The sequence below is a fragment of the Haliotis rufescens genome, unplaced genomic scaffold, assembly GCF_023055435.1.
Source record: "Haliotis rufescens isolate VD_foot unplaced genomic scaffold, xgHalRufe1.0.p SCAF_8, whole genome shotgun sequence".
Lineage (NCBI taxonomy): Eukaryota > Metazoa > Mollusca > Gastropoda > Lepetellida > Haliotidae > Haliotis > Haliotis rufescens.
Genome location: NW_025964372.1, coordinates 32,671,717 through 32,686,737, shown reverse-complemented (window position 1 = coordinate 32,686,737; position 15,021 = coordinate 32,671,717). Strand labels below are relative to the sequence as shown.

At 41.6% G+C, this 15,021-nt stretch overlaps 1 protein-coding gene across 1 annotated transcript in view; it reads right to left on the bottom strand.

The window, feature by feature from the left end:
- Window positions 1-15,021, bottom strand: part of LOC124114385 (laminin subunit gamma-1-like) — a 79,785-nt gene that overhangs the window by 36,079 nt on the left and 28,685 nt on the right. Inside the window, exons 9-16 of the mRNA XM_048388912.1 lie at window positions 13,838-14,056; window positions 13,067-13,222; window positions 12,689-12,827; window positions 10,085-10,188; window positions 5,386-5,566; window positions 3,945-4,085; window positions 1,869-1,997; window positions 823-946 (exon numbers count right to left, since the gene is read on the bottom strand). Of these exons, the coding sequence (XP_048244869.1) occupies window positions 823-946; window positions 1,869-1,997; window positions 3,945-4,085; window positions 5,386-5,566; window positions 10,085-10,188; window positions 12,689-12,827; window positions 13,067-13,222; window positions 13,838-14,056 (1,193 nt within the window). The remainder of the gene's footprint in view (window positions 1-822; window positions 947-1,868; window positions 1,998-3,944; window positions 4,086-5,385; window positions 5,567-10,084; window positions 10,189-12,688; window positions 12,828-13,066; window positions 13,223-13,837; window positions 14,057-15,021) is intronic.

Sequence of the window (15,021 nt, the reverse complement as noted above, 5' to 3'; positions counted from 1 at the left end):
ATTATTGCACTTATATAGCGACGTGCATGCACGTGTGTGTGTGTGGCTGCTTGTACTGCTTGTACTAGTCCGGACTGATGCCGATTTATAGTAATAGCCCACTGAGATACAATGCCGCAGTTTAACATGAATACCCTACTCAGACACAGTATACTGACTCCGAGCCGACCAGTCCTTGTTTTAGCCCCTTAATGCCAAGCGCCAGACAGGGTAACAACAAGTACCATCTTTTAACGTCATTTGGTATGACGCGGCCGGGGATCGAACTGGGAGAACATGAAAATAAGACACTTTTTTAGAGACACCAACTTCTTTTATTCTTATGACATTTCAGAACTACTTCTTGCTCTTTTTTATCATTCACTTTATAAAGGAGCAAGAAGTATCACTGAAACGTCGTACAAAGAATAAAAGAAGTTGCTATCTATAAAAAAGGGGGCGGTCGGGTAGCCTAGTGGTTAAAGCATTCGCTCGTCACGCCGAAGACCTGGGTTCGATTCCTGACATTGGTACCATTTGTGAAGCCCATTTCTGGTGTCCCTAGCTGTGATATTGCTGGAATATTGCTAAAAGCGGCGTAAAGCCATACTCACTCACTCACTCACTCTATAAAAAAGTGTCATGTATTCATTTAAGGACTATGGATGCCTAGAACAGGTTTTCAGATTAATAGTTTTACAAACATTTTACTTAAAAATATATTTAACCAAACACTGCTCCACAGTTTGCTTCATTCAAACAAACATGGCGTCAAAAAACTGGTAATAATATATAGGGTAATAGAACTGTAATTTATTTTGAAGGTGCAAGGGAAGAACCTACCCATCAAGGCATTGGTCACACAGGAGCCCCCCAACGCCTGGCTTGCAGGAGCACTGGCCATTGTCACTGCAGGAGTTGTTGGCGGAGTAGTCCATGTTGCAGGTGCAGAGGGAACAGCCGTTCCCTGGAAGCATACAGATTTCGGTACATGCACTTGCTTCAGACTGAAGCTCAGGGATTGAAGAGGGCGGGGATGGAAGGACTGGTATTATTTTGAAAATAATATTCTAATAGAATTGAAAAATATAATTTGATCTCAGGTTTTACAAAAAAGTTAATTTTGTTTTTTATCTGGACATGCTGTATATTGTAACAAATACTGGGTTGTCGTTACCTGACATGTCTTAAAGTGTTAACAAGAAAATAATTTGTTCCAGAAAACATCAGAAACAAACAGTTGAAAGTAAATGAAACGTGTTCAATGCTGGGACAACTTTGACAGATTCTTTAGGATTTATGAATAGATAACCTTCGGTCAATATTTATGTTTATATTTGAAATCCCCCAAACGACATCCTTGTCTGTAAATAATGGAATCTGGACCAGACAATCCAGTGATTGACATCATGAGCATCTATATACGCATTTGGGATACGATGACACGCATCAACCAAGTGAGTGAGCCTGACCAACCGATCCCGTTAGTCGCCACTTATGATAATCACAGTCGCTTCTTACGACAAGCATAATCGCCTTTTACGTCAAGCATGGGATGCTTAAAACCTATTCTACCCTGGATCTTCACAGGTCATTTTCAGATTACGAGATTGAAGAACAAAGTTATGGTAGCTAATGAATATGGAGTATTTAACATAATAGAATTGATATCATGCCCTGCATCATATTCTGCCCTGGATCTTCACAGGTGCCAAAACCATAAGAAATAAGGTAAATAATCTGCATGTGTACATCGATGGCCCACCTATCCAAATGGACAAGCACAGTGTATGTTTTTTTTGGTGCGGTATTTCATTATTTCCAGTACTTTAAACCTCTAACGTGGGAGTTGGGGTATCAGTCAGAGAATAATGTGTTTGGCATCTCACCTGTGACCAGTCCGTAGTGGTTCGGCAGACAGGCCGTGCACTTGCTACCCGTGACGTTAGCTTGGCATGTGCATACGCCAGTCCCATTACATGATAATTTGACAGAGCCGAACCTGTTGCAGTTGCATGCTGCAAGTGAAGAGCATGACATCTGACATAACAAGCAAAACACCCTTCTACATCAACGATTAGGCCACACTTTCTAATTTTAGGTTTCATGGATTTATTCCAGCTTTTTCACACAAGGTCGGCTAAAATAAAAATAAAAATAAAAATAAAAATAAAAATAAAAATAAAAATAAAAATAAATAGCTATCTCAATCATTTATTTATTTATATGAAAGTCAATCTGCCTTGGAGTTAAAACTGCAGCTGGCTCCTTGAATCACTGACAGTGATGTAGACATGGAATTGATATATAACATTTTATTATTTATATGAGGGTCTACATTACAAGCGGGAGACACAATAAAAATAAAAATATTTATGTTTTATTTATTTTTGTTCAAGCTGCTTTTCAGTTGCGTTGATGGGGCCCATGAAACAAAAAATACAAAATGTGTGGCCTTACATTTCATGGAAGTACTAGAATCTGCTGGTTGTCTATATACTGAGTGTGTTGTGTCCTAAACATGACGTTGTCCTTCAGGGTGTGGTTACATGGGCATCTTATTTATTGAACATGTCTTTTTCCTTTACATGATATTGTTACCTGAGTATGTTGCTACCTGAGCATGGAATTGTTACCTGAGCATGTTGCTACCTGAACATGGAATTGTTACCTGAGCATGTTGCTACCTGAGCATGGAATTGTCATCTGAGCATGTTGTTACCTGAGCATGGAATTGGTACCTGAGCATGTTGTTGTTAGCTGATCATGGCATTGTTACCTGAGCATGGAATTGTCACCTGAACATGTTGTTGTTACCTGAGCTTGGAATTGTTACCTAAGTATGTTGGTGTTACCTGAACATGTTGGTGTTACCTGAACATGTTGGTGTTACCTGAACATGCTGGTTACCTGAACATGTTGTTGTTACCTGAACATGTTGTTGTTTCCTGAACATGTTGGTGTAACCTGAGCATGTTGGTGTTACCTGAACATGTTGGTGTTACCTGAGCATGTTGGTGTTACCTGAACATGTTGGTGTTACCTGAACATGTTGGTGTTACCTGAGCATGTTGGTGTTACCTGAACATGTTGGTGTTACCTGAACATGTTGGTGTTACCTGAACATGTTGGTGTTACCTGAGTATGTTGGTGTTACCTGAACATGTTGGTGTTACCTGTTACCTGAATATGTTGGTGTTAAATGAGTATGTTGTGTTACCTGTTACCTGAACATGCTGGTGTTAACTGAGTATGTTGTTGTTACCTGTTACCTGAACATGTTGGTGTTACCTGTTACCTGAACATGTTGGTTTTACCTGAACATGTTGGTGTTAAATTAGTATGTTGTGTTACCTGTTACCTGAACATGCTGGTGTTAACTGAGTATGTTGTGTTACCTGTTACCTGAACATGTTGGTGTTACCTGTTACCTGAACATGTTGGTTTTACCTGAACATGTTGGTGTTATCTGAGTATGTTGGTGTTACCTGAACATGTTGGTGTTATCTGAGTATGTTGTTGTTACCTGTTACCTGAACATGTTGGTGTTACCTGTTACCTGAACATGTTGGTGTTATCTGAGTATGTTGGTGTTACCTGAACATGTTGGTGTTATCTGAGTATGTTGTTGTTACCTGTTACCTGAACATGTTGTTGTTACCTGTTACCTGAACATGTTGGTGTTACCTGAGTATGTTGGTGTTACCTGAACATGTTGGTGTTATCTGAGTATGTTGTTGTTACCTGTTACCTGAACATGTTGTTGTTACCTGTTACCTGAACATGTTGGTGTTACCTGTTACCTGAACATGTTGGTTTTACCTGAACATGTTGGTGTTACCTGAACATGTTGGTGTTAAATGAGTATGTTGTGTTACCTGTTACCTGAACATGCTGGTGTTAACTGAGTATGTTGTGTTACCTGTTACCTGAACATGCTGGTGTTACCTGAGTATGTTGGTTACCTGAGCAGTTTGTGCCGTAGGAGTCCACCTGGCAGAGGGAGCAGTCCCGCATGATCATGCCCTCCCGACATTCGCACTGTCCCCCCATAGGGTTGCACATGGTCGCTGACGCCGTCACCGTCCCATTGCCACAGGCGCAGGCTGTGAAAGGAAGTCCCATCATGCATCAGTATCGGAACAATATGTTGGTAAAGGAGGAATTTACAGCTCCATGGCATAGTCTGGTACTACAGTGTCACACTCACTTTAATAGTTGTAAGCACCAACAGGGAGTGAGTGAATGTTGAATGAAAACTTACTATAGTATAATCACACATGAAAGCTATTCCTGGTTTTAGAATTTTGTTTTCTGAACATCTGAATTATCATGAATGTAACAGATGAAGAAAACAGCTTTAATAGTGATGCAGTTATTGAACATTATTAAATTTTATGTAAACTAACTGCCAACTACAATCAATATACAACTTAAAATGAATTCTACAGCCTGTTTGTTTCATTATATTTGTCACAAGATGTTTCAATAAATAGCAGTCATTTGCAATCCTGCAATCTCTAATCGCAAAATTTCCTCGGGTTGGGGGTTGGGGGTTAGGCATACCATCAACCCATCCTCTAATTGACTTCAGCATGTTGCGGCCTCATATTTATGGTATTCAGTTCGGTGTCTACACCTTTATTTAGTCCCAGCTACACCCCTGGGCCCTGGGCCCTGTTCCACAAAGTGATCGTAGCGCTACGACTGCCATAAGCCTATGTTAAAGAATGGGTGTTACGATCATCTTAGTGCTGAGATTGCTTTGTGAAACGGGACCCAGGGTTCCTTGTCTTGTCTCACATGATATTGACTGATAGGGGGCGAGTCATCTTGTGGTTTATCATCTTCACGAGGCAAGGGAGTTAACTGACTTCATAAGTCCAGTTTCCGACCTTGCCGAACTAGGCTGGATTTCCTTGGCTCGATGTTATGTCCCTTCTAAGCCTCTTCTTTTGGACCAATCAAATCCCACTTCTCGCATCACTTGCATTTGCTTCAAACCAAATGGCAGCGCTCAGTCAAAATGATCTAATCGAAAATCAAGATCTATATTGTGATAAAACGGGTCTTACATCGCGAAGTACATCGAATCATGTGAGCACCTTGATTAAAAACAAGAAAAGATTTGGAAAATATCTGTTGACAACGAGTTGGCGGTGCACATGCTTTGTAAATCCTGCAATCGACCAAAATCTGCACGACGATTTACAAACCGGATTTCGATTTCGGTGCGCGATTTTGATTGGACTATGCATAGACCCGTAAGTCCAGCCAAAATGTAACTCCATAAATACCAGCCTAGTTCGGCAAGGGTGGAAACTGGACTTTTATAGTCAGTTAACTCCCTTGCCTCGGAAAGATGGTGGTTTATGGAATTGGGTGAATGACTATTTAAAGACTTACGTATCGCTCCATTCACAAACTCCGCCATGATTGAGTATTCCAGGGAGGAGCAGTTCCCAGACTGCTGCTGGGCCACATCCACGACCTTGCTGGCTGCATGACAGGCGTCCATCTCCGACTTGACAGTGTCCGAAGAATTGATGTACGCCGACAGTCTTATAATATCAGGTAGAAGCACAACCTGCAGAAACATATGCCAGTCTCACCATCATATATTCACGAAGTAAGTACAGGGTTTCAGCCCAGTACATGTCACATGCTGCAACAGTGATACAGCCAATTGTTTACATTTCTTTTCTCAAATTATTAGAATCTAGCATGGGAAATAAACATTCCCATATTTTGTATAGTATTCTTGTGTATTTTTTTTGTATAGTAATTGTTCTCAGACATTAACATGTTTAATTTGTGTACACTAGGAAATATATATTACTTTTTGGGGACACACAATTGTTGCAGGTGTTGATATGCACTACATATCAATATAAAATGGTATTCACTTTCAACATGTCTGTAGCTACACATATCACAATTCTTTCGTTTCTTGGCATGCCCACGTATCTACCAGTTTCTAATCTTAGACAATGTGAGCCACGTCTTAACCTTGCGAAAGACACACGAAACTTATTTAAAGTGATACAGCAAATAAATACTGAACAACAAAAGTTCCTGTGACATTGAATAAGATTTAATGCAAAGGTATGTTTTTTACCACATCTGAAACAATTTCAGTTTGCAATAGATAAAAGACTCAAAATGTCAATTTACAAATCAACAGTGTGTGTGTCCACCTCTGGTTGCGATGCAAGCAACACATCTTCGTCTCATGGTATTGACCAGGTGCCGCACAAAGTCCTGTGGGATATCTGTCCATATATGCTGGAGCATGTTTCGAATTCCTGGAGTGTCTGTGGAACATGTGGTTGACGTCGAAGGCGCTGATCCATCTCATCTCATATGTGCTCGATTGGTGAGAGATCAGGGGATCAGGGGAGCGAGCCGGCCAAGGGATGACATTCACGTTGTTTTGTTGAAGAGAATCCTGAACAAGTCGAGCAATATGAGGCCGAGTGTTGTCATGTTGAAAGGAAATGCCTGGGCAATGACAACGCAAAAATGGTAGTACAACAGGGCCGATGATCTTGTCGCGGTAGCGCTGTCCATTGAGATTTTCCTCTACCACTATCAAACGGGTCCTCTGTCTTGCTGTAAGCCCACACCATACCATAACGCTGCCGCCCCCGAACCAATCCCGTCAGTGAATAGAACTTGTCCCCACTGCATGGCCATCCAGCGTAGACGCTGTCTGCACCACTGTATACGTGCTTGACGGTGGTTTCCTGTCAAAATGGGACGTCTGGCGGGTCTTCTGGCGACAATCCCTGCACATCTGAGGCGGCGACGTACGGTTTGTGAAGATATTTGTCGAAGGCCAGGGATGCTTCTTGCAGTCACTGTTGCTCGCTGGAATCGATTTCGTAGGTGTGTTGTTCGAATCCAGTTGTCTTGTCGATTATTGGTTACTCGTGGCCTGCCACTCCGAGGATGGTCTCTGACTGCATTTGTCTGTTGCCAACGTTGCCATTAACACCAAATGGTGTTTCTGTGGACGTTAAATTGTCTTGCAACATCACGTTGACTCGATCCTGCTTTTAAGAATACCAATGGCTCGCAGACGCTCATTTTCGGATAGGTTTGGCAATGTTGAAAAATTGCGTAATTTTGTTGTTTTTCTGAGTGGTTTTTGTCAGAACGATGCTAAACAATGCATATGGAATCCCGTTAACGCACATGTTTTTATACCCATTCTTGGGTAGTAAAATGCATGGGGCTTGCATAAAAGTCAACTTTTGCATGGAATGCATGCTTTTCTGTAGCAGTTGCGTTTTTGTGCCTTGATTCCATATATGTACTACAATATTGAAAACCAAACTTTACTTGTTTGAAAAATACACTAAAATATTGGTGTCACAGGAACTTTTGTTGCTGAGTATATATGGTTCAACGCCTAAGTTCGAGTACATTAAGATCGTAGAGATAGGGAGGCATAACAATCCTATTGATACATATATTGTAATCTATCCATAAAACTCCGAAACAAAAGGATATATACTGCCAATAGAGCTGAAGGGGTCGTTGTCGGCACAATTACTTCAGAAATGTACCCCAGGTACCTTTCTGTTTTCAGAATCAAAATCAAACAAGTATTTGTCACAAAGTGACGAAATGTCCCCCGCCTGTATATACACCATAGTACCAAATATGAAGACAATCCAGCGATTAGTTCTTGAGATATTGCGGCAACACCGTTTTCTAACTCCAAAAACAGATTTGCCTGCTGTGACCTTGAAAATGGGGTCAAGGTCACCGAAACCGACTGGTGTATGTAGTGTCTGTATATACACCATAGTTCCAAATATGAAGACAATCCAGCGATTAGTTCTTGAGATATCGCGGCAACACCGTTTTCTAACTCCAAAAGCAGATTTGCCTGCTGTGACCTTGAAAATGGGGTCGAGGTCACCAAAACCGACTGGTGTCTGCGGAGTCTGTATTTACACCATAGTTCCAAATATGAAAACAATCCAGTGTTTAGTTCTTGAGATATCGCGGCAACACCGTTTTCCAACTCCAAAAGCAGATTTGCCTGCTGTGACCTTGAAAATGGGGTCAAGGTCACCAAAACCGACTGGTGTATGCAGTGTCTGTATATACACCATAGTTCCAAATATGAAGACAATCCAGCGATTAGTTCTTGAGATATCGCGGCAACACCGTTTTCTAACTCCAAAAGCAGATTTGCCTGCTGTGACCTTGAAAATGGGGTCGAGGTCACCAAAACCGACTGGTGTCTGCGGAGTCTGTATTTACACCATAGTTCCAAATATGAAGACAATCCAGTGTTTAGTTCTTGAGATATCGCTGCAACACCGTTTTCCAACTCCAAAAGCAGATTTGCCTGCTGTGACCTTGAAAATGGGGTCAAGGTCACCAAAACCGACTGGTGTCTGCGGAGTCTGTATATACACCATAGTTCCAAATATGAAGACAATCCAGTGTTTAGTTCTTGAGATATCGCGGCAACACCGTTTTCCAACTCCAAAAGCAGATTTGCCTGCTGTGACCTTGAAAATGGGGTCAAGGTCACCAAAACCGACTGGTGTATGCAGTGTCTGTATATACACCATAGTTCCAAATATGAAGACAATCCAGCGATTAGTTCTTGAGATATCGCGGCAACACCGTTTTCTAACTCCAAAAGCAGATTTGCCTGCTGTGACCTTGAAAATGGGGTCGAGGTCACCAAAACCGACTGGTGTCTGCGGAGTCTGTATTTACACCATAGTTCCAAATATGAAGACAATCCAGTGTTTAGTTCTTGAGATATCGCTGCAACACCGTTTTCCAACTCCAAAAGCAGATTTGCCTGCTGTGACCTTGAAAATGGGGTCAAGGTCACCAATACCGACTGGTGTCTGCGGAATTTGTATATACACCATAGTTCCAAATATGAAGACAATCCAGTGTTTAGTTCTGGAGATATCGCGGCAACAAACAGGTGGGACGTACGGACGTACGTACGGACGGTCGTGAATACTATATCCCCCGCTTCGCGCTTTCGCGCGGCGGGGGACAAATACAGAGACGTACCTGGTAACCTAAACAGCGGACGAGTCCATATTCCCCAATACGAAACCGAAACCGGTTCATGTTGTAGTTCCCATTCGTTTGATAACAAGTGCATGCGACCCGTGAAGATCCAGGGTAGAATGGATCTTCAGCTTGCTTGCCATAAAAGGCGACTATGCTTGTCGTAAGAGGCGACTAACGGGATCGGGTGGTCAGGCTCACTGACTTGGTTGATGCATGTCATCGATCACAATTGCGTGGATCGATGCTCATTGTGTCACTCACTGGATTGTCTGGTCCAGACTCGATTATTTACAGACCGCCGTCATATAGCTGGAATATTTCTGAGTGCGGCATTAAACAACAAACCAACCAACCAACGAGTGCATGCGTGCATCGCGGAATATTAGATTAATGTACGTACGTCACTATGTATGTTCGTTTCCAAAATTATACGCTGGAATGCAGCTTAAAAAGATAATCCAAAAGTTCCTCCTGACGAACGCGTACTGCCATGAGGAATTTGGCACACAGGAAGTGACGAATACATGATGAACCGGTTACGCGCATTGGGCCCCTGCGGCGGAATGGACTCATCCTAGGGTACGTTTCTGTATTTTGATTTTGTCTAGGGTACATTTCTGTGTACAAAAATGTACCTGGGGTACATATCTGAAGTACCTGTGCTGACAACGACCCCTTCAGTGCCAATAGACTGATCTTCCCAGACGAAACCAAATCAAAAGTAGACACAAATTATGGATAACAGCTTCTTCAATACTGTAAAGGCGACGTTTCGGTATAGATCTTTATACCGTTGTCAAGCGACACTGTCCTGCTTGACACGTGTGCGGAATTAGCTGAGTTGGAGTTACTTCCCTTGGCACCTGTTTAGATGCCACATAGTTACTGGTTTTTGTGTCGCATTTAACACATCTCAACAGTTGACGATTGGTGCCCTCTTCCTTTCAAGCACTCCGCCCACCTACACACTTCAGCGGACCAACCACCCCGTACACAAACTCGCGTCTCCACACTCACTCACTCACCTACTCACTCACTCACTTACCGAATCCACCATGATGCTGCCTGTGTTGCCGGCAGTGGCGGTAACATTAATGATATATTTGTAGGCAGAAGTCGCACAGAATTTTGTCGTCAGTTCCAGGGAAGCTGCCAAAGAAAAAAATATGAGTATCTTATACACAAATCATAGGAATAATTCTACATACTTTGAATACCGATATACAAGTAAGTATTCATTCTACTCGTGAATATATATGGAAAGATATACGATTGTGATTAAGCTAGTGCGTAAAAAACCAAAATAAAACACATACTTAATTCATAGGATGATGTGGAATATGCACACAAAGAAATGCACCCACATCTGTACCGGACCTGAACCCCTATAAGAAGTTAAGGTGAGGTGAGGTGAAATGGGGTTTAACGTCGCGTCCAAGATTATTGCACTTATATAGCAACATGCATGCTCGTGTGTGTGGCTGCTTGTACTAGTCCGGACTGATGCCGATTTATAGTGCTAGCTCACTGAGATACCATGCCGCAGTTTAACATGAATACCCCACTCAGACACAGTATGCTGACTCCGAGCCGACCAGTCCTTGTTTTAGCCCCTTAATGCCGAGCGCCAGACAGGGTAACAAGTACCATTTTTTAACGTCTTTTGGTATGACGCGGTTTGGGATCGAACCCCGGACCTTCCGCTCTCAGGGCGGAACAAGAAGTTAAGGACCATTCAATTCTTTCATGTGACTATAGTTAATCTGTCTTGCCATGACAGATTAATGCCATGACAGATTAATGCTATGAAAGATTAATGCCATGACAGATTAATGCCATGACAGATTAATGCCATGACAGATTAATGCCATGACAGATTAATGCCATGACAGATTAATGCCATGACAGATTAATGCCATGGCAGATTAATGCCATGACAGATTAATGCCATGACAGATTAATGCTATGACAGATTAATGTCATGACAGATTAATGCTATGATAGATTAATGCCATGACAGATTAATGCCATGGCAGATTAATGCCATGACAGATTAATGCCATGACAGATTAATGCTATGACAGATTAATGTCATGACAGATTAATGCTATGATAGATTAATGCCATGACAGATTAATGCCATGGCAGATTAATGCCATGACAGATTAAAGGTATGACAGATTACTGCCATGACAGATTAATGCTATGACAGATTAATGCCATGACAGATTAATGCCATGACAGATTAATGCCATGGCAGATTAATGCTATGACAGAATAATGCCATGACAGATTAATTTTATGACAGATTAATGCCATGACAGATTAATGCTATGACAGATTAATGCCATGACAGATTAATGCTATGATAGATTAATGCTATGACAGATTACTGCCATGACAGATTAATGCTATGACAGATTAATGCCATGACAGATTAATGCCATGACAGATTAATGCCATGGCAGATTAATGCTATGGCAGATTAATGCCATGACAGATTAATGCTATGACAGATTAATGCCATGACAGATTAATGCCATGACAGATTAATGCCATGGCAGATTAATGCTATGACAGATTAATGCCATGACAGATTAATGCCATGACAGATTAATGCCATGACAGATTAATGCTATGACAGATTAATGCCATGACAGATTAATGCTATGATAGATTAATGCCATGACAGATTAATGCTGTGAAAGATTAATGCCATGACAGATTAATGCCATGAAAGATTAATGCCATGACAGATTAATGCCATGACAGATTAATGCCATGGCAGATTAATGCTATGACAGATTAATGCCATGACAGATTAATTTTATGACAGATTAATGCCATGACAGATTAATGCCATGACAGATTAATGCCATGACAGATTAATGCTATGACAGATTAATGCCATGACAGATTAATGCTATGATAGATTAATGCTATGACAGATTACTGCCATGACAGATTAATGCTATGACAGATTAATGCCATGACAGATTAATGCCTACAGATTAATGCCATGGCAGATTAATGCTATGACAGATTAATGCTATGACAGATTAATGCCATGCCAGATTAATGCCATGACAGATTAATGCCATGACAGATTAATGCTATGACAGATTAATGCCATGACAGATTAATGCTATGATAGATTAATGCCATGACAGATTAATGCTATGACAGATTAATGCTATGACAGATTAATGCCATGACAGATTAATGTCATGAAAGATTAATGCCATGACAGATAAATGCTATGAAAGATTAATGCCATGACAGATTAATGCCATGATAGATTAATGCCATGACAGATTAATGCCATGACAGATTAATGCCATGACAGATTAATGCTATGAAAGATTAATGCCATGACAGATTAATTCCATGACAGATTAAAGGTATGACAGATGGCAGATTAATGCCATGACAGATTAATGCCATGACAGATTAATGCCATGACAGATTAATGCCATGACAGATTAATGGTATAATAGATCAAGTACGGTGACAAGAAAGAATCGGGTGGTCCTTAACTTCTTTTGAGTGGTATATGTACACGTCCACTCATCTACATGCATACTCAGTATTACAAAAGCAATGGGCCAAGGAAGAGAAGGTTGTCTGTAAGATATTCCTTAGACCTCACATTTAGGAACTGGGCCAGGTGCAGACAGCGTCTCGGACCATGTTTGTGCTGCAGTGATGGTGGTTCCTTCGCATGTGTAATCTCCACCACTCGGCATGCTTATTCGAAGTGCCAGGCTCTCTGCGACCGCGCTTGTTGACTGTAAATAAAGGGAAATCATCGGGGATAAACTATAGTTCAAATGACAGCATGTCAGCTTCATGTGGATTGAAAACCTGAAGTGATACAGATCTTAGAACGGACACCCACAAGTGCGGTAGTGGTGCAGACAAATATATAATTCCTTAATCTTAATCAGGGTGAATTTTAGATTTAGACCCACAATAATCGGATTCTTACATGTTCAAAAGAACCTTCAAGAACTGTCACAGACGTTACCTTGTATCTGACAACCACCTTGAACTCCCGGATGAGGTTGGGTGGTAACTGAACCTCAACATCAACGAAAGTACCCGGGGCTAACTGCACGTAACCGGTTCCTGTGAGATCCGCTGTGAGCTGGCCATGACCAGGGGCCTCCTCAACCACTCCACCCTAAATACAGCAATGTCACAGCGTCAAGCTATATTTCACTAAGCAGTAGGTGGCATATTCGTTTTAAAAATATTTAATATAAGTTTGTAGCAATATCACGAGGGGTACATGTGGTTTTATGTGTCCCGCGTTAGGTTTATACCAAGAGCCGGAGGCTGCATAATATCTCATGATACTGCTGCAACTAATTTATCTTACCAACATGTTTTAACCTACCATTGTAAAAGAACCAATTCAAAATTGATAAAAGACACTGTTCGACTAAGCTCAGGTTAATTTGTGCTGTGTCACACGACTTTCATTGACTTGGGAAACGTGCAGCATTTTGCTATGCAGTATAGGAGATTTATTCTCCCGCTAAGAATTCCATGTGCAGTCTGTCTTCTTCATGGCGGGGTATAAAGGATTTATTCTCCCGCTCAAAAATGTATTTCCCTCCTGGGCTGGATACATAGTATTTTATCAAGATCACATGAACCAATCAGATCGCATCAGTCTGACATGGAGGTACATTTGCACATTTGTTTGTCACTATTCAAATTGAATTTAGGGAAAAATAATCTTCATTGTTGATTGAGAAATAGGTTTATCTTGTCAATGGGTATCCTTGAATACCTTCAATGTTCCGAATTCCACATCGTAAGTGAAGTAGTCCAACCTGGGCACAAAGAACCCTGCCTTCACCGCTGTGCAGTTCTGGCCCTCGATGTTGCTGCGGCATGTGCAGTCACCAGTAGTCACGTGACAGGTGTTGTTGACTGCGGCCCCGACGTCGCACGCACATGACGTACAGCCATCTTCTACGTTAGATAGCTGTAGGTTGTATGTCTCCGGCTGGGAAACAACCAAAAAACAATGAAAACATCTCATCTCGAAATGGTTTCCATCGAGTGAGTGAGTATGTGTATATGCTGTTTTAAGCAATATTCAAATGGCAAACAAATAAAAAAACCCACCACCACTACTACTACTATTATTATTATTTCTACTACTACTGCTACTTCTACTATTACTACTACTACTACTACTACTAATTCTACTACTACTGCTACTTCTATTACTACTACTACTACTTCTACTACTGCTACTGCTACTGCTACTACTACTACTACTACTACTACTTATTTGTTTCACAAACCAACCATACCCATAATTGCCCCAGCAATTGCCAACACTAACGTTTGTCTCACACACCGCCTACACACGCCATTATCTCACACACTGCCTACACATGACATTGTCTCACACACCTCCTACACATATGATTGCCTCACACACCTCCTACAAACGTCATTGTCTCACACAATGCCTACACACGTCATTGTCTCACACACCTTCACACAGGTCATTGTCTCACACACTGCCTACACACGTCATTGTCTCACACACCTCCTACACACGTCATTGTCTCACACACCTCCTACACACGTCATTGTCTCACACACTGCCTACATACGTCATTGTCTCACACACTGCCTACATACGTCATTGTCTCACACACCGCCTACACACGCCACTGTCTCACACACTGCCCACACACCTCCTACACACGTCATTGTCTCACACACCGCCTACATACGTCATTGTCTCACACACCGCCTACACACGTCATTATCTCACACACCGCCTACATACGTCATTGTCTCACACACCTCCTACACACACCATATTTTCACATACCTCCTACAGACATCACTGTCTCATACACCGCCTACACACCTCCTACACACGCCATTGTCTCACACACTGCCCACACACCTCCTACACACGTCATTGTCTCACACACTGCCTACATACGT